Raw genomic sequence first — 19,891 nt, 5'->3', positions numbered from 1 at the left:
TCATAAGTTACAAAAATATGTATTATCATATAATTAATTATATTTTATACGTATCATCAAATAAGTAACCTTATAATTAATATTTTATACGTCATATAAATAATCACATATATATATATCTTATATTTTAATGTGAAATATAAAAACCATAATTTAAGTTGGTGTTTGAAATTGAGATTTGTATTGTATTTTTCTTATATATATTGATAACATTTTTATAATGGTTATTAGAAAATATGTCAGTAAAATTTAATTTTTGAATATGTGTATTTTTTGAATGAATTTTTGATATAAATCAATTTTAAATTATTATTTTGATTTGAACATGTGTATCAAGTAACATAACTCCATTACTTTTTGATATAATGTAATGGACTTTCAAAATTTTTAATAGCATAAGCTCATTATTTTTTCCTAATTTACTGTTATCCATGTTTCCAAAACCTATTATTATTATTTTCATAATTTAGTTTTTACTATTCTCCATGTTTCCAAACAAATCTTAAAGTACTTCTACTTAATAAGGTAAATTTAAGTAAGAAAAAACTTGCGCTTTCGATCAAATCTAGTTAGGACTCTTGACATAATCTACAACATTCGAATTGGATTTGTTTCACCTTTTTCTAGCGGCACAAGGTCATACATGGATAATCTTAAATCGTTTTTTTCTGGGTCAAAAGATAATCTTAATCTAGAACCTTAAATTCCAAGGGTCTAGAGTTTCTTTCCAAAAACTGTTTCAACGTTAGTTTCAAAAGTTTAAGCAATTGATCAACGTCTTTACGAGGTGTGTAATGAACTAAAAAGAAAGCCAAAAAGATAATAAAACAACAAAAAAAACATAAAACATAAAAATCAAGAACTACATACAGATTTGTCGTGGTCAACAAAATCCATCAAGAATCGGTGATTAAAACGTAAGAAATAAAAGTTGGTCAAGTACAGTGACTTGATTTCTCAAGCCTTAGATGTCTCCCAATGCCGAGTGGATCAACCTTAAAACCAAAACGAATACAACAAATAATTAGAATAGGAAATTAGCTTCGAGACACATGAGGATAGAGCAGTTTACAAAAAAAAAAAAAACAAAAAACACATGAGGATAACATGAACGTATAGTGCTTTAAGATAGAATTTTACCAATAAGATGTGATAAAAGTGCAGAGAGCGATATGACCAATCTTGTAAAGTCGTTTCTTTTGCTCCCCTTTATTTGTATTGTGCATCTCTGTAACGTCTGCCAAATGTTCCTTTTTCATGTATCTTTAACCGGCAATAGAAAAAAAGACAATATTCAGTTAAACCGGATATGTTGAATCGATTACCCTGTTGACTTCGAAAAATTGACCAATATGAGGATGTGTGAATGATTTACTTACAGTCTAATGTTGTAGAAAAGGTGGGGAAGAGACAAAATCGCCATGAACCAATGTCCGGTTAAGACATAATACACACATAGAAGTCCTTGCAAACAGAATTCCGGTAGAATCACCCGGTTTATTTTGGTAGATGAATCGTAAGGGTTTATGTGATCAGCCTCTAGATCCGCCAAACATGTCAGCTACATTACAAATAAAATGATTAATTAATGACAAATTTAATCGAATTACAAAAACCTATCATCTGATTCAAACTACACTCAGAAGATCGAAGCCAAATTCAATAAAAATGTCAATATTTTTTTAATTTGTTCTCTTTAAACTACGGTATAGTTTAATTTAACCTAACAATATATTTAGGAGAAGTAAAAACCTGGTAGATCACGATGATGAGAAGGGTAACGAGGAATAAGAAGGAGATAATCCAATCGAGTAAATCGCCCATCTTTAGCCGTGGCGGGAAATTCAATATCCGTCGTTGCTACCGCCTTGCTCTGACTCTGTATTGTCGAACACGGACGGTGTTTTGGTCAAAGCTTTGGGAATTGCAGGTACAATCTGATTTATAAACGGAATTTATAAGAATTGGTTTTTAAAAAAACTATTAAAATCCCACTGGATCCGGTTGGATTATCTTCTTTTTTTTGTTTAACCCGGTTGGATTATCTACTTGTATATATATGTGATGCACACTGATTAATACAATATTCTGATTTAGAGCATATTTGGAAGTTTGACATTAGCCACAACTCTCAATATTCTCCATTTGTATGCAAGTAGCCAGTAAATAATGATCGTGCCTATTACGTGCTTGAGTTGCATACTAGGCAAAGAATATTAATTTTCCGTCTGTAAACTAATTTTCCTATATTGTTTGAATACTTTATGTTATAAACTCGAAGAGATTAATGTGAATACAACGCTCAAACACACACAAAACTAAAGTAATGTGAATGATATACTTTTTTTTTTAACGCTATATTTAAAATAACTGCGATTGTTTGTTTTTTTGACTGCGACACTGTCCAATGGTTTCATTTAAAAAAAATTTATTTGACTATATAAAATAAAATTTTATTCGGGCGGTGGCCCTACATTAACTGAGTCAACCGACCAACAACTGGCTTTTCGAATAGAAATTTGATATAAGAATATCCTTTATCGAAAAGCATATTCTTCCCTTAGTGTAATGTGATTTTCTTAATGTTTCAAAAATAACTAAAACCATCTCTAAAACATCAAAAATGAGAAAAAAACCGTTTTCATCATTTTGTGAGAAAAAATAGATTTATGAATAGTGTTCACTTAAAAAATTTTTTTTTTTTAAATAAAATATATATAATCTGCCGATGAATCGGAAATCAGATATGGTTATAAGCTTGTTTGGAACAAAATGTCGAAATCAAACTATTACAAGACTAGCTTCGCTCACCCAATAAATCCGGCATATTCCACTAGTTTGTTTTTCGAAATCCTTCGATATCTGTAGCTGTTCTCAACCATCAACGCGATTTTCACGAAAGTGAGATTCTCCTCGTTGCCTCGGATGCCGGGATTTCCTTTGACGTCTCTGGAGTAGCTAGTTCCCGATGATCTCCACAAACATGTAACTTTCTCTATCTATGAAGCTCAAGATGACCGAAGGGGAGGTTTCAAAAACTTACCAAGGCTATGCAATGCCACCAAAGCCGGAAGGAAGTAACGCCACATGACGTTTGAACCACATCCCTAAACGAGCAAGCACTCGCTTCTGCCATCCAGCGAACCTGCATAAAATCGGGTTGAAACCATCGCCACCTCCCGAACAGCAGCCTTAGTACCCACGCAAGAAAGTCCGCAACACCACCGCAGATTGGGACAAGACCAAGACCACGGAGCCGGGATGTGAGCTAGGACTAGATGTTGACTCTGAAACGACTAATGACTCCCGAGAGCCGTCTCCGCATCCACATTCTTTAAGTACCAAAGAACAATTTCTTAACCACGAAACAAACAATCCCGAGAGCCAACGGAGAGTGATACCACAATGAAGAGCGAGACTATATCTTGAAAGTAGGCCGTCGCCTACACACGGAATAAACTGAACGAGAAGCCGGGAAAGAGAGCTTGAAGGAGTTTTGGGGCAACTAGGAAAGCCCTTGTAGCCATAGACGACAACTCGAGACAACACCAGAGGCAAACACACGAGAAACAACACAAGACACTTCCACCACGGTCACATCCAACTTCAACCCTCGCCTCCAAAGTTACAAGAACCCGGAGCACTCCTGATTACGGTGCGCAAGTACCGGAATCTCTCCGACCCGAAGAGACCCTAAATAGCTACCACTATAACCGACACAAGCACAAAGCCACAGATTCGGAGCAGCAGAGCACCACCGAACCAGCCTTGACACGAACCCTCGCTATCTGCCCACGACAACAGAGATCATGAGCGTTCCAAAAAGGAAAAAAGGAGCCGCTCCATAAAGGAAAAAAGGAGCCGCTCCATAAACCCTAAAATCCGACTCAGATCCGCCCCACCTCGCCCAGCCCTCGCCGTAAGTCCGGAGAAGGAGCCACCTCCACCAAGTGTAGACTCCTCGCGACTGGAGCTTCCACCGGAAACGCGAGCCCCGACCTAGAAGAACGCACATATCGGAAGGGGAGAGGAAGAGACGATGGAGAGCAAAAAGAGAAAATCAGGAAGGGAAAGAGCTGTTAGTGCAAAGATGACACCACAATTGAGTAATGCAGAAGATAAATCAAGAGACAAAATAGATACAAGCAACCAACTATGCTTTATTAGAAATCACCTAAACAATCTATTACAAGACTTGCTTATCAGCTTTTACACGTCAGTGTTAACACCCTAACACACGTTACTGACAGATTCCTAATCTACCCAAACATGTCTCTTTCCCATCAGTACTTTAGCATCTGCTTCAGCACGACCCAAGAACACCCCTAAGGGATTTTCACCCTTACTCTATAATAATAGCTAGTGTCTTAAGGAATACAGACGATTCCATAGCTCTTTTATAGTGATCTCCACGTTCCTGAAACCCTAGTCTCCAAGGAACATGAATATGGACAACTTCCATATCAATAAGTACACTTTCCTTTTCTTGAAATGTACTTATTCCTCAAGGCATAAACTTGCTCCCCAAGTTTATCTCTTGCCTTTTCTCCACGGTATAAACTTGCTCCTCAAGTTTATCCCACGCCAGCTTAGCATCTTGCGTCCACATGGTCTCTACCACTCCGCATGCCTCCTGGTTCACTCTCTGACACACATTGCCTCAACAACTACTTCAACGACTACGTCAAGACATAAACCCTCAGTTTATCCTTCTCCATCTCAACATATCTTGCATCCACATGGTAACCCACCACTCCGCATACCTTATGTAGTAACGACTAATGCATCCAGCATCAGTGACTTCGTCGCCTAGTTAGTCACGGAAGACCATTGACATCTACAAGCTCCACTTGCATCTTCAAGAGCCCCACCGGCCGCAGCACGCGCGCGTACGCACTGCCGTTCGCTGGAGGGAGAGCACAGACGGTTGGTTTGGAAACGAAGGGTCGGGAGAGAAAGGAGATAGAGGAGAGAGAAACTACATTAAATTGCTAAATCTTTATTTTCGTGTTCATTCAAATTTGTGAATAAAAAACCTTAACACCAAAATGAATTTGTGAATAGTGTTTTCTTTTCACTCAAATTTGAGAGAACACTGTTCACAAATTCATTTTTGTGTTAAGTTTTTTTTATTTAGTCTTTACACTTTTATATAATTTTGTTTTATATCTAAAAAGATTCAATATTTATATTTTATACTTTAGAGAAATTATTAATACTTTAGTAATTAGAAGTTTCTATAAATCATTATGTTTTTACAGAAACTAAACTTATGTATGGAGATTTAGTTAAAATAAAATTCTATTTGGGTATAACTTTTGAATTTTATGAAATAATAAGTATTCTAGAATTAATAGTACGTAAAAATAATATAATATATTTGAAATATTGTTTTCGAAAGAAAATGAGAAAAACCGTTAGAGTAAAATACAAACTTGTTTGGAAGAAAAAAATGAGGTAAACTATTGGAGATACCTAATATTGTAACAAATTTATTTTCTTGTCATCTAGAATTGACTAGGTTAAAAAAGAGTTTACAAGCAAATTATAACACTGAAAAATCTAGATAATAAAGCTAAAAGATTTATCAGAAACAAAATAAGAAAGTTTTGCATATATAATATATTGTATAGGCAACCGTCACTAACTAAGAGAAATAACTTGGACCAAATATATTTTCTATTTTTTCATTTTGTTGACATATATTGTCAGCAAATATAATTCTGATTTTCTGATTTTATTTTTGTTGTCATCAAATATATTTCTGATTTGATTCTATTATATATACTTTCATCATTTATAATAGAAAATGATAGAGTATTCTTGATCATATTATGGCTTAACAATTGAGTTTAGGAATTGGCTGAGTGTTTTTTTTACAAAATTTATATAATGTTTAATATATTCTACATTCTCTAAAATTGCAAACTTAAATTTGTAGGTTTTCAATGTCTCAGTTGTATAAATATAATTCATTCAATCATATTCCCTAATAATATTATTATTATTTTCTTAATGAATGATTATTTAATTATATGAACTAGACGATTCTAAGTGGTCAAGTTTAAAACCAGATTAAAGTGGAATCAAATGAAATCAAGTAGAACCAGATTGTCTATATCAGGAGTTTCCTCTTCAAAATATCAAAGTTTTCACGTTTCAGTATCTCTTACCGTTACAATTTCTTTGGTTACTAATCGCCGGTGACGTGCTTCGCCCAGGCGAATAAACAAACCAAACCAAAGTGATAAACATAACGAAAAAGATGATTTCATGTATATAATAAGTTTCCCCGCCAACAACCAAAAAAACAAAAAACTTCACACTGCCAAAAATATACAAATGTAAAAACTGTTCTATTTACAACTCGATTTTTTATAAAATGAAATTTTCGAGTAAAATTAGAGTACAATTACATTCGAATGTATATAATAGCTATAGCTTATATGTTACAAGTCTTTTTTTTTTTGGATCAGCTATATGTTGCAAGTCATAAAGTAAATAAGCTTACAAAGAACTGATTCTCTTTTAGAAAAGTTGAGCTAACACAAGTAAATATTATGTGTAGCTCCAAGTGTAAAACATAACTAGAACAATACTTTGTTTCTGTTTAAAACCGGTTTTGTTGTTCACTGAGCACATACCAACATGTTCCATACCTTCCTTGTCCTCCTCACAATTCTCCCAATCTTTTGTGCGATAAAAGATTGGAACAAGTTCGATGAGGACGGAAGATTCCTTATCACCAGAATCATGTTTTCAGGTTCTTTCTTCCTCATGTAAAAGCTTCTACTACCTATTTCACCAATTATTTCGGTTTTCTCCAAACCTACAAATGATTATTATCATTTTTTTTTGTCAACACCTACAAATTATTAAAATTCAAAATCAAGAGTTTAAACATTTAGTTAAGGTTGTTGAATTATATAGCTACATTTAACATATCTAATAGACGAAGGTCTTGTTCTATGATTTGACCTAAATAGCTCGAAAACTTCACGCTTTTGTTCGGTTTCTTAGCCAAAAATTTGTATAGCTTACATTGGATACTAAAGTGAGACTGATGCAGTTCAAAGGCAAGATCTTCATCGAGTTTCGGTGTTCGTCCTTCTTTGCGATACTTGTCCACAACCATCTTGATCGTTTCTTCGACGCTGCAACTTAGCTTAACCAAAATCCTTATAGGTCCTGGACTTCCTTCTACTAATACATTGATCACAACCTTTTCTGCTTCTCTCTTGTAAACCTGATTTTATAATCAAAGAAATATAACCAAATGGAATTTAATATATAACATAAGGATGGGTTTAATATATAACACTCTAAATTTGTGGCTTGAATTAATATATAATTTGATAACTGAAGGACTGAATAAGGGACTTTAATTTGGTCAATGGGTTAATTTGTAACATCTGAAATACTTGGCTCTAACAGCAAAAACTTCGAGACATGGAGGACTAAGTAAAACAATTCATTTGATGATGATTACCTGTTGGTTAATCGGAGAAGAAGAGGGTGAAGAGAAGCCAGATAACGACGGAGCTGAAGCGAAAACCTCCGAACGGATCTTGGAGAGGTAAACGATCTCCTCCGGGAGATCTACCACCGGCGTAGAGCAAAGTCGATCACCATCATCTTCAACAGCGATGCTTTGGTGGAGATTCGGCTCCGAGAAACTTCGGCTGAGGATTTTATTAGACTTTGAACGAATCTTACGACGAGAGACTTGGTGCTTCACCTTACGTCTAGTGGTCCTGGAGCTCCGGCCTCGGTATAAGTCCGATGACGTGAGTTTTCTCCGGTGAAATGAATCTGACATTTTTGGTAGTTTGTCTCTGCTCTAGGAGGAAGAAGAAGCTGAGCAAGTTTTGTTGGTTTGCTTAGGAAAGACGTGAAATGGAGGATTCTCAATGACTTCGGTTCTTTTTCTTTGTCTTTCTCAATAATATATACTAGTCCTGGATCCGCGCGACCGCGCGGGTATTAATTTTCTCTTTTAAATTTTTTGTTTGTACTAAATGAAAGTAAATAGAATCAGCAAAGTTATGATGTCCCTCATATGGTTGTCTGAATTCGTTGTGTTTCTTTGACTCTGATATATTTATTTTGTTTGTGTTTGATTCCAGAAAAGTTGTGTGCGAACATAGAGATGAAACAACTATTGTGAGTCATGTTGCTCAACAAAAAAATACGAAGGTAAGCGTCATCACATATATATTTTTTGTATGTATTAATTTAGTTTGGTTAATTCTTGCTCGAGCCGGATGATGAAAAATTATCATGTCCGGTTCCCTCGGGGGATGGATCCATAAGAATTCACCTATCCCAATAACAAAAAAACCAGATTTGAATGATCCTGTATTACGAGCTAAATTAGCTAAAGGTATGGGTCATAATTATTACGGAGAGCCCGCATGGCCCAATGATCTTTTATATATTTTTCCAGTAGTCATTCTTGGTACCATTGCCTGTAACGTAGGCTTAGCGGTTTTAGAACCATCAATGATTGGTGAACCTGCGGATCCTTTTGCAACTCCTTTGGAAATATTACCTGAATGGTATTTCTTTCCTGTATTTCAAATACTTCGTACAGTGCCTAACAAATTATTGGGTGTTCTTTTAATGGCTTCAGTACCGGCGGGATTATTAACCAGTGAATATATATATATATATAACTTGGAAACATGTTTTGTGTCTGATTAGAGTTGAGAGATTTGCAGTTCTTGAGCCACCCTGCTTTAGGTGAAGTTTTGACAGAAGAAGACCAAAAAATTTGTGCAGAAGGTAATATATTGTTCAACTGTTTGTTTTGTTACTATTCTTACAATCTTGTATTTGTTTTCGGGAATAATATACTTCAAATACAAAGATCGAGTGTTTCATTCTTCTATGAAGAGCAACTTCACAGGTCTATATAAAAGATAAGTATATATATTATTATTTACGTAAATATAATAGCTACCAAAAATTTAGGCTATAGTTTCTATATTTTATAGATATAATAAAGATTTGAAATTAATTATAAGTTTGGATAGACTAATAAATTAAAAGATATTCTGTTTTGATTCTGAATTTATTGATTTGCTAGTTTAGAAAGATTAGAAAATCGATTGTATAGATGATTTGAATTTTACATAAAGAAATAAATATGTATATATCTTTGTTATAGGTTACAGTAATATATCTATGACTATGAGAACGTGACTGAACATTAACTTCCGGAAGAATAATTATTAATATATGTATCATAGCAATGACGATTTGAAGTCATGAATTTTAATTTTTTTTAAACTAAAGTTATCCTCCATGTTCATCACCTATAGATGAAGAAGAAGGCTGCAGACTATAGTTAAGAACTATTGAACGATTTCATTTTCCTAAGATTTTTTTACACTGTAGTTTAAATAATAAAGACAGATTACGTTCAAGTCATTGTTTCCCGTTTTTGTTGGTAAAATTAGAAATAGGAAATACATTTATTATTTGTAAAAGACAATATTACTAAAAGAAAGGATCATTTATTACTTCAGTGGCATTGGAGTGTAAATAAAATGAAAAACTAAGGGGTAATTTATATTGGTACTTCTCTTTTAATAATATAGATTTTTACTTAAATAATTAGATATATAAATTTGTAATTAAATACTAGATGTTTGTCCGTAAATTTGCGGGTAATTATATTATATGATGAAATATATATTATGTTTATATTGTTATAATTTTTGAATAATAAGTAAAATTTTAATTTTTAATTTTAAATAGTTGGATAATCAAAATTTTCATTAGACCTTAGTCAAAACTCAAAAGCAATATTTAAAATAGATCAACAACGTAAATCTTAATCATTACAAATATTTCACTTACAGAAAAATAATATTATAATTAATTCAGATAATTGGTTGTAGAATTACTTTATATCTTATTTTAACAGGTGAAAAATTGAGAATACTCTAGCTTTCAAGAAATCAAAAGAGAGTTTGTTGTGTAGAATCAATACAATGATCAGATGCTTTTATTATGAAAATATTTTGTAAATGTTTTTGTGTGGTTTTTAGAAAATAAAAAGTTCAAATAATTTTTTACCTGCAAATCTAATTATTTTATATAACAATATATAACCATTAATTTTTTAATATTAAAAAAAATTAAAGTATTTTATTTAATTATATATAAATAATTGATAAAGAAAAGGAAATTGATAAAACATATATATTATTTCTCCAATTCTACAATTAGTTACCATAAATCATTATTTGTAATATTACAAGTGTTATTTGGTAATTTATATTAATTAGTTCTATAGTTACCTTTTATTTTTTAGATTTGATTAAAATAAATAACCAATAAACGTCAACAACCAATCAAATTATAACTATTTTTTTAAATTCAACCTATTAACAATACATAAGAAAAATATATTTAAGTGACTTTTCAATTAATATATAAAATGATTTATCTCTTTAAAACCAAGGATATTTGGTTAATGTAAACATGAAAACATGTATTAGGAAAATGGTAGCCTAAGTAATTTCTCTCATAATTTTGTCAAATCACATATCACACTTTCTCACTCATTTTTTATTTAGTGTTTAGCATAAAACTTAAATGGGTTAAACAAACCATTTCTTCTTTTGAAACATACCCATTTAATTAAATCTGATTAATTAATAAGAAAAAAATAATTTTCAAATTTTTAAATAACGAAATGTTGTTATTTTATACATATATACTTAATATTAATGTGAGATCCAATAGTATTAATTAAATTTGTATAAAATTTGTTAAAATTTGTGAAAAGCATGTGAAAAATTCTTTGATTAATTTAATTTAAATGACCTACTATATAATAATTTTAAATGAATTACCATATAATATAATTTTAAGTGACTTACCATATAATAATTTTAATTCATTTGTTTATATTAATAGATGAATTAAATAACATTTCATGATTAATGTAATTTTAAATGACTTACCATATAAAATATAAAAATATTTAAATCATTTCTAAAAGTGATAACTTATCTATGATATCACATTGTCATTAGAAAATGACAAAAAAATTTAAAATTATATATTTGACTGTTTTGCATTTATTTGAATCATTTTAGAATATATATAGTGAATGAGTGAGTTTAATTAATATTATTAGGTTTACATTAATTAGTTTTCTAGAATCTATGATTTATTATATTCACTACTAATATAAATATATTAAGAACTGTTTTTATAATTTTTTCCGTAGTATCATATGTATTTAAATGTATATGATTATTTTATATAATGTAATATATGATATTTAAGTGTTTATTTAAATAAATTATATTAATTCATCTATATTTAAGATGCTTAATTTTATGTTTGGATACATATATTAGATTAGGTAATTCTAGAGCTAGTTTCTTTTTAAAAACTTTAATTAAATAAATAATTAATTAAAAACCATCAACCAATCAAATTATAACAATTATTTGGAAAGTTCTGCTATGAGCAACACATCAGCAGAAATCACTAAGATTGTTAGAATGTTTCTCAACAGAATTTGCTATACTTAAAAATAAATTTATATTTATATTTGTTTTATTATTAATGTAAATAATAAAATATGTCATATTAAGTAATTTTTTAGATGGTCGTAGTATGACTTATTAACAATAGATAAATAATAGGACCATGTTCTTATAGATTATATATTTTGATGAAATAATTGTCATTTATAAATAATTTAATGTTTTATTTAAAAAATTTAAAAACACAAGTAAAAACTTATTATGCTGATTTTTAAATTAATAAGACATAAATTAATAAGTATTTCTGATTATGTCCGCGTTCGCAGACAAAAGACATAGTTTTGATGTATATACAAAACATGGTCGGCAAATAGGTAGATAAACATAAATTTTTTGTATTTGAAAACCTAGAGAGTGTTGATGGAATGAAGTTTATATCCCTCTTGCCATTTGTCAAATCTATTAACAAATAGTAATTATCAGTATTCTGCCAGAATAAAAATCATGTTAATGTGTAGATGAGAGTGGAAAGATATTTTAAATGAGTGGCACGTGTTGTTTTTTATAGGTATTACACACAGCTAACTTCAAAAATATCAAAAATGAAATGTTAGCTGACAGTTTTTCGCAAGTGACGAAATCTGATTGGAGTCCAGAAACTTGAATGAAAAAGTGTTGTTAATGTGTTTGTACTTTATATTTGTAATAGATGTAGTTTTTGTAAATTTTAATTATCGTATATTACAGAGTTAATCTACATACCACATGTGATAGTCACTAAATATATCCATAAAAAAGAAAAACACAAATGCTAAGTATGTACATCATAATGTGAAATTGAGTAATTAAAATATACAGAGTAGTATAACCGGATATTGATCTATACTATTATTTGAGAAGTGAATTTGCTTATTTGTCATATTCTCCACGATTTTAGGATTAGTCATTAAACAATTTTAATTTTAATTTGACTAATTAAAGTTTTAATATCTAATAAATAAACTATATAATTCATTATTTAACTGATTACAAACTAATATTATAAAAATATCTCAAAAATAAATGGAAAACATTTTTGAAAAAAAAAAGATGATAATTCCATGTATTTATTTTGTGTTTATCTACATCTTTAATTCTTATTTATTTATTTTTATAATTAGTATTATATATACACATATCATAATTAGATTTATCATTATATGAAAATATTATAAATAATTTTATACAAAATAAGAAAAATTGATTTATATATTTTTTTAAACATAATATGTCATGGCATATTTTTTAAAATTATTAAATTTATTTTAGTATTAAAATACTAAAAAGAAGTATATAAACAATAACAATAAATTTGATGTATATTTGTTTGTTAACGTGATTTTCATGATATTTTTATTTTTGTTCTTATCATTCAGTTGCAATAATAACTTGTATTTGTTATTTAAGTTGAAAATTTAATATTTCTTTGTTTTTATTTTTACTAAATATTTATTGTTATCATCTAATTTCAAGAATAACTTTCAACAAAGAATATTTTCAAAATATTTTTTTTGTTACAACAAGTACCTTATATTTATGAAAATTGAAAATTTACTTTATTTAATTTTAATTTTTCAAGAGTTTTAAAGAATTATAACTTTGTTTAAATTAAAATTTTCTCAAATATACATTACATATTAATGTTTTGTTTGTCAACATAGTTGGTCTGCTTGAGTGTTTATTCAATTATTATAGGAAGTATTTCACAATATAATTATACATATATCAATATTCTTATTTACTTTGACTAATATAATATGTAAAGCTAAGTTTGGTTTAACATTCTTGTGATTTTGATTTATTTTGAGATTTTGTAGGTTATGCTAATTCCTAGAATTTGGTTTAATAACATCACTTTATATTAACAATTATATATTTGTTTATTTAATTATATCATTGTTTATAAATTAATATAATAAAAATTTGTTCAAGATAACAACATATTTACAAGATATTAGTGTTGTTACCCAAAAATAATGTTGTTAAATCAATAAAGATTAGGAAATTAAGAAATTAAAATATTCATAAAATAGTATAAATTTAATGTTTTATTTAATTTTTTTGATCTTTAAACTAATAATATATTTATTAATAAGTATTTGTTAAATAACTATGCTCGCATGTGGGGTAAAACTCCTAGTTAAACTTGTAATAACCAACAATATCATTCCGTTAACAGAGATTTTACATGTCGGTTAGCTCCAAACAAAAATCGAAATGTTTGGAGTATTTTAGATAAGGAATATACTGACATGGATATGAAGTTATCCATTATTACATAGTTAATCCAGATAGCATGTGTAATAGTACACATCTTTTTTTGTCAAAAAGAAATAGTACACATCTTTCCAAAAGTAAAGTATAATGTTCAAATATATCATGAGACTAATTTGAGGAATTAAAATATATGGAGTAATATTTATATGTATCTTATAACCTGATATTGCATTTTTATTTTGGACTAAACTCGTAATTACCGTCACTAGAATTCAGATGCCAAAGGCCCAACACCTTATGTGGCTCAAGGAGGCCCTGCTTGGTTAGATCATACCATTCGAAGAGAGGCCCTGCTCCATGATCTATAGCCCCTAACAGTCGGTTCTGTGATCTCTATGGGTGTGCGAACTATCGCCTTTTAAGCACCTATTGTGTCTTTCCCTCTTTACTGTTTTATCTTATGTCTCTACTCTCTGTTGTTTCTTTCTTTCTTTCCTTCCAATCCTCTTCTGTGAGGTGTGTGTTATCTTTTTGGAGGTTTTTTCTTTTTACAATTTGAATACAACCTGCTTCAAAAAAAAAAAGGCCCAACACCTTTAATCTTGAGAAGACCAAACATTCAGACGGTCATCATTCTTTCTTATCACTGGAATTTGTGTAGCTTCCAATATAACCGAAATTGAAAGAAAAAAAGAAATATCTAAAAGTGAACAAGTCAGACCCGTTCCTTCCATAAGGCCGGTAAAGTAGCTGATTTAGGCCACCAATTAATGAAACAAAATTTGGGCTACGTATCTAAAATATGTATAGCTCAAGTGACTTAATTTTCTAGTTACTGATGTGTTCGATTATATTGTTAAGGAGATGGTTTCACACTTTTTGTTTTGGTTTATTTTCTTTTTCTCAATTATACAATTGTCTCCTCAACTTTAAAGTTATTTAACCAAATTATTTTTGTTCTCTTCTTTTACTCCATTTTTTTTTGTTTTTTTGTCTCATTATAGACATGGGTTTCAACCTATATGGAAATTTTTAGTTTTTGAAACCAAATTTTCCAATAAAAAAATCCACCAGTATATTACTAGATTATACTTAATACACCGTAAAACCAAGTAAAGTCAACATTTTCTTCTGAAAAAAGGTTCATGCTTGGAAAATTATAAAACCAAAATTTTAGCTTACCCAAACTACCAAATTTACAAATATTAAATAAAATCAATTTTTTAGTGATGATTTATATATATTATATTTTTTATTCAAAATTTCAAAATATTAATAAAATATGTACCATTATAATTTTAAATAGGGCCACATATGAAAATAAATATGCTTTAGGCCACTAAAATGTTAGGGACGACACTGTGAACAACTATTGATAATTGATAATCCAACAACATTACTTGAGCGGGAACTTTCATGAACACGATAGTGGAGGCGGAGGCTTGCAAGATATACATTATGGGTTTGAGATGATTATTATAAGAGATTTTGTAATATGTATGCATGAGTTTTAACCTGATATTACTAAGTTAATCCGAATAAAAGTTTTAAAATCTGGCAATATAATTATGTTTGTAAAGATTTGAAATGTCAGTACCTCCAAATAAAACCTATATTTTAAGAGTATTTCAGATAACAATTAAATTAAGATAGATATGCATATGTGTTTTCTTAAAAAGGCTTCATAAAAATCAAAATAAATAAAGGATGATAGGAAGACGAAGACTATAATGGATATGTAAATTTGTTTTCTTCCGGCTAGTCGTCATCCTCCATGTCTCCTCCTGCAAATAATAGGTTTTGAGTACAAATCTAAGAGAGTCCAAATCTAAGACAAGAGAATATTATTCCTTAAAAGTTTCGAACTTTACAATAGTATTCATCGTAAAGGAAGAAAATTTGTCATAAATGTTGGAGATTTAGTAATTTGGACTAACCAGTTACGACATTCATACAAGAACATATTTGAAAAGAAGAGGAACAACAAAGCTTCTTACACAAAGTTCTTGTCTTTTTCCTGCTTTGTCATAATTGTCTCAATTTAAAAAAGACATGAAAGCAAAATCTAGAATCAATGGAGATAACTCACAACATAAACCATACCTTTTTCTCTATGGATTCAAGAAATTTCAAATCTGTTATTCCTTTGTTCTGACTCTTTCGGAGAAATTAAACTTCGAAAAGCTCAAGTTTTATTGTCATCGTGTTTCTCTAGCGAAACACTGGAGAAGAAACAAACAAAAAAGAAAGAATGGATAAAATATAAATAACCCAATCACATCATTTTATAAACCCTAAACTCCTTTCTTGATTCCTCTTACGCTTCGATCAAAACTGATGTAAATCTTTTGTCAATTGAAGATATGATCTAACAGATGATGGTGATGAAGAAGACGATACATAGCAAATGAATAAACTGGAGTGTATTAATTTTTTTTGCCTATTGTGTTGATTTATTGCAGTCTTAAGACAGTCCTACATAGTTTTTTTGGATTAGGAAAAATAATTGCAATGGTGTACATGCATGATTTACTCTATATTGCTATCAAAACTTAAATAGAAGCGTAGAAATAGATATATGCATGCAATTAGTATTATTTCACAATGATGAAATGAACATTTTCCATATCTTTAATAAAACTTTCTTTTTACGTTTCTTATGAAAATTCCCTATTTCTTATGTGTATTGTTATTTTGTTAAATATAGTTAATCCATATTTTATTAGGTTTTTTGTTGTTTGTTATATGATTACTACTTTTGTGGTGTTTTGAAGATTTGTATAATGAGTTGAGGTGAAATATATTATGAGTTTATGAGTTTATATATAGTATTGAAGATATATGTAAATATAGATAGTTGATATCCTTATGTGTAATTAATTTAGACCTAGTACTCTCTTCTAACGTGTATAAGTATTGTACAAGGCCTCTAATAAGAATCATCACTTTCCATAATCTATATGGTATCAGAGCTTACGCTCCTAAACCTAGCTAAAAATTCTCTAAGCCGCCACCATGAGTTCTTCATCAAACACCAATGAAGTCATCTCCATCGTCAACAACAACACTACCGTTCTTCACATCAACATGTCTAATGTGTCCAAACTCACAAGCACCAACTATCTCATGTGGAGCATACAAGTTCATGCTTTGCTGGATGGTTATGCCCTTGCTACTCATCTCGACACCTCTGCTGTGGTTCCACCGCCAACACTAACCGTTGACAATTTCGTCTCTGACAATCCAGAGTTCACTCGATGGACTCGTCAGGACAAGTTGATATAGAGCGCGCTTCTTGGAGCCATATCCACCTCGATTCAACCTACCGTGTCTCGCACGACAACTGCGTCTCAGATCTGGGAGAAACTCGCCTCCATCTATGCCAAACCTAGTCGTGGTCACATCAAACAACTCAAGGATCAGCTTAAGCACTACACCAAAGGCAACAAGTCGATTGATGAGTATCTTCAAGGCGCCATCACCAAACTTGATCAACTTGCAATCCTAGGCAAGCCGTATGATCATGAAGATCAAGTAGAAGTGATTCTCGGTGGGTTACCAGACGACTACAAGACGGTTGTGGATCAAATTGAGGGCAAAGATACTCCTCCAAGTATCACTGAGATACATGAACGCCTGCTCAACCATGAGGCCAAACTCCTGGCCAACCGTGATGCTCCCTCTGCTGTGATCCCTCTGTCTGCGAATGCAGTTCAACATCGACAGCAGCAGCACAACTTCTCCAACAATCGCAACAACAACAGCAAGAGGTACAACAGCGGTGACAACAACTACTCGCAGTCTTCCCAGCGCTATGAGCAGCGTCAGTCCAAACCCTACTTGGGTAAGTGTCAACTCTGCAACACTCAGGGTCACAGCGCACGTCGCTGCCCTCAGCTCCAGCAGCAACTTCAGGCATCGACACCAACAAACCAACAAGCAAGTCCCTTCCGACCTTGGCAACCACGCGCAAACCTTGTGGTTAACTCCCCATACACAGCAACGAACTGGCTTCTTGACTCAGGTGCCACTCACCACATCACGTCGGACCTAAACAACCTCTCTCTCCATCAACCTTACCAAGGTGGCGATGATGTTCTCATTGCTGATGGCTCAGGTTTACCAATATCACACACTGGTTCTTCTACTCTCTCAACTCCAACTCGGAATATGTCTTTACAAAACATTCTCTATGTTCCTGATATTGATAAGAACCTTATATCAGTGTACCGTTTATGCAACACTAATCGTGTTTCGGTTGAATTTTTCCCTGCCTCATTTCAGGTGAAGGATCTCAGCACGGGGGTCCCATTGCTCCAAGGCAGGACTAAGAATGAGTTATATCAGTGGCCGATTCAACACTCTTTTCCAACGGCCATGGTGACCTCATCAAATCCGAAAACATCTTTCTCTTCGTGGCATTCTCGGCTCGGCCACCCTTCTTTTTCTATTTTAAACACTATTGTTTCTCAGTTTTCTCTTCCAACTATTGCTTGTTCTTCAAAACACTTATCTTGTTCTGATTGTTTGATTAATAAGAGCCACAAACAACCTTTCACAAACTCTTCTATTGTTTCTTCTCGGCCTCATGAATATGTTTTCAGTGATGTGTGGTCTTCTCCTATCACATCCATTGACAACTTCAAATACTATGTTGTTTTCGTTGATCATTACTCACGGTACACGTGGCTCTATCCACTCAAAAAGAAATCGCAGGTTCAAGAAGTGTTCATTGCTTACAAAGCTCTTGTTGAAAAGAAGTTCCAAACCTCCATAGGAACACTCTTTTCAGATAATGGTGGTGAGTATGTTGCTTTGAAAAGCTTCCTAGCAGCTCATGGCATCACACATCTCACGTCTCCGCCTCACACTCCCCAACACAACGGTGTGTCAGATAGAAAACATCGGCATATAGTTGAGACAGGCCTCACTTTACTATCCACGGCCTCCATACCAAAAGACTACTGGACGTATGCCTTCTCCACGGCTGTTTACTTGATCAACCGGCTTCTCACACCCACGCTGTCATGTCCCCGATCCTAGATAGGATCGGCCGGACGGGCCATGGTGCGGGGAGACGCACCAGTCAGGTCATTAGACCTTGAGACAAGCGTATCATGGCCCTGAATGAAGGTTAAGGGCATCAGTCAGCTGAGACTTAACCAGGATACGATGGAAATAAGGGTAAAGGGGCTGGGTGAGTGTTTAGGCAGCTGGACGAGTGTTGGTTTGAGTTCAATCAGCTCGGTTCAGCTGGTAATCAGTTCACCATGATCTGTTCAGCTCACAGGAGCTGGTGGGCTAGCTCAATCAGCTGGGAACAGTTGGGGGTCAGCTCAATCCAGTGAACGGTGCGTTCTGGTTTGGATCAGTGTGGGCGAGTCCGGGACGGTTACTGGGCGAGCCGATGGTCTGGGTGCAGGACGGTTCGACCAAATGGGTCTTAGGCTTGGGATAGGGAGCGGGCAAGCTCCCAGAGTGTGAGCTGAGGCTCAGTGATCGATTTGCCAAAGGAAGAAAAGGGGAGAAACCGCCAAGGGGCGGTTATGGGACGGTTATGGGACGGTTTTGGGAAGAAAGGAAGGGATTTTGGTAACTGTTCGCCCAGGCGGTTGGGGACAGTTTAAATCGTCTTCTCTCTCTCATTTCTGATCTTTCTGGTCGGTTTTTACTCATTCCACACAGAGAGAAACACAGAGAAAATTCAAGAGAGAAAGAGAGACAGAAACTTTGGATCGGCCGATTTGATCCAAGAGATTGTTCTTGAGTGTTCCTGGTGTGTTTGGGCGTGTGATCAAGAGGATGGATTTGAGACAGAAAGACAAGGAGAAGGCAAAGGAGAAGGAGAAGGAAGTCGCCCCTGGAGACCGAACTCCTAAGGTGAGAGGTGTGGCCAAGAGTAACCGGACAAGGCCGCGGATGATGGCCGTGTGAGCCTGGCCGGCTTGGATCGATTGGCTACTCCTTACTCTGACTTCTTCTACTCTGTTTCTTCTTATATGTTGTGCTATGGAATGTTTTATGTTGTTACAGGAAAGATTCATTGATCCTAAGGCCTTGGCCTGATCAAATTCCCATGAAAGTCCCTTGTTCTTGTGTGGGCTGTTCATGGCCGAGATCACTAT

General features: G+C 32.6%; 2 protein-coding genes across 2 annotated transcripts; both read right to left on the bottom strand.

Annotated features, from left to right (window-relative positions):
* Positions 1-735: 735 nt before the first annotated feature.
* LOC103853492 (protein cornichon homolog 5) lies at positions 736-4,131 on the bottom strand. Its single transcript, XM_033285632.1, has 4 exons — positions 1,753-4,131; positions 1,380-1,561; positions 1,141-1,263; positions 736-995 (listed from the first exon to the last, which is right to left on the bottom strand). Exons 1-4 carry the CDS (start codon positions 1,822-1,824, stop codon positions 965-967), a joined length of 408 nt encoding a protein of 135 aa, XP_033141523.1. The 5' UTR covers positions 1,825-4,131; the 3' UTR covers positions 736-964.
* A 2,181-nt stretch (positions 4,132-6,312) lies between these two features.
* Positions 6,313-8,684, bottom strand: LOC103853485 (uncharacterized protein At4g22758). Its single transcript, XM_009130383.3, has 3 exons — positions 7,490-8,684; positions 7,042-7,246; positions 6,313-6,829 (listed from the first exon to the last, which is right to left on the bottom strand). Exons 1-3 carry the CDS (start codon positions 7,817-7,819, stop codon positions 6,630-6,632), a joined length of 735 nt encoding a protein of 244 aa, XP_009128631.1. The 5' UTR covers positions 7,820-8,684; the 3' UTR covers positions 6,313-6,629.
* Between the last annotated feature and the right edge of the window lie 11,207 nt (positions 8,685-19,891).

The sequence above is a fragment of the Brassica rapa genome, chromosome A02, assembly GCF_000309985.2.
Source record: "Brassica rapa cultivar Chiifu-401-42 chromosome A02, CAAS_Brap_v3.01, whole genome shotgun sequence".
NCBI classification, from domain to species: Eukaryota; Viridiplantae; Streptophyta; class Magnoliopsida; order Brassicales; family Brassicaceae; genus Brassica; species Brassica rapa.
This window is presented reverse-complemented; position numbering and strand designations above follow the sequence as displayed.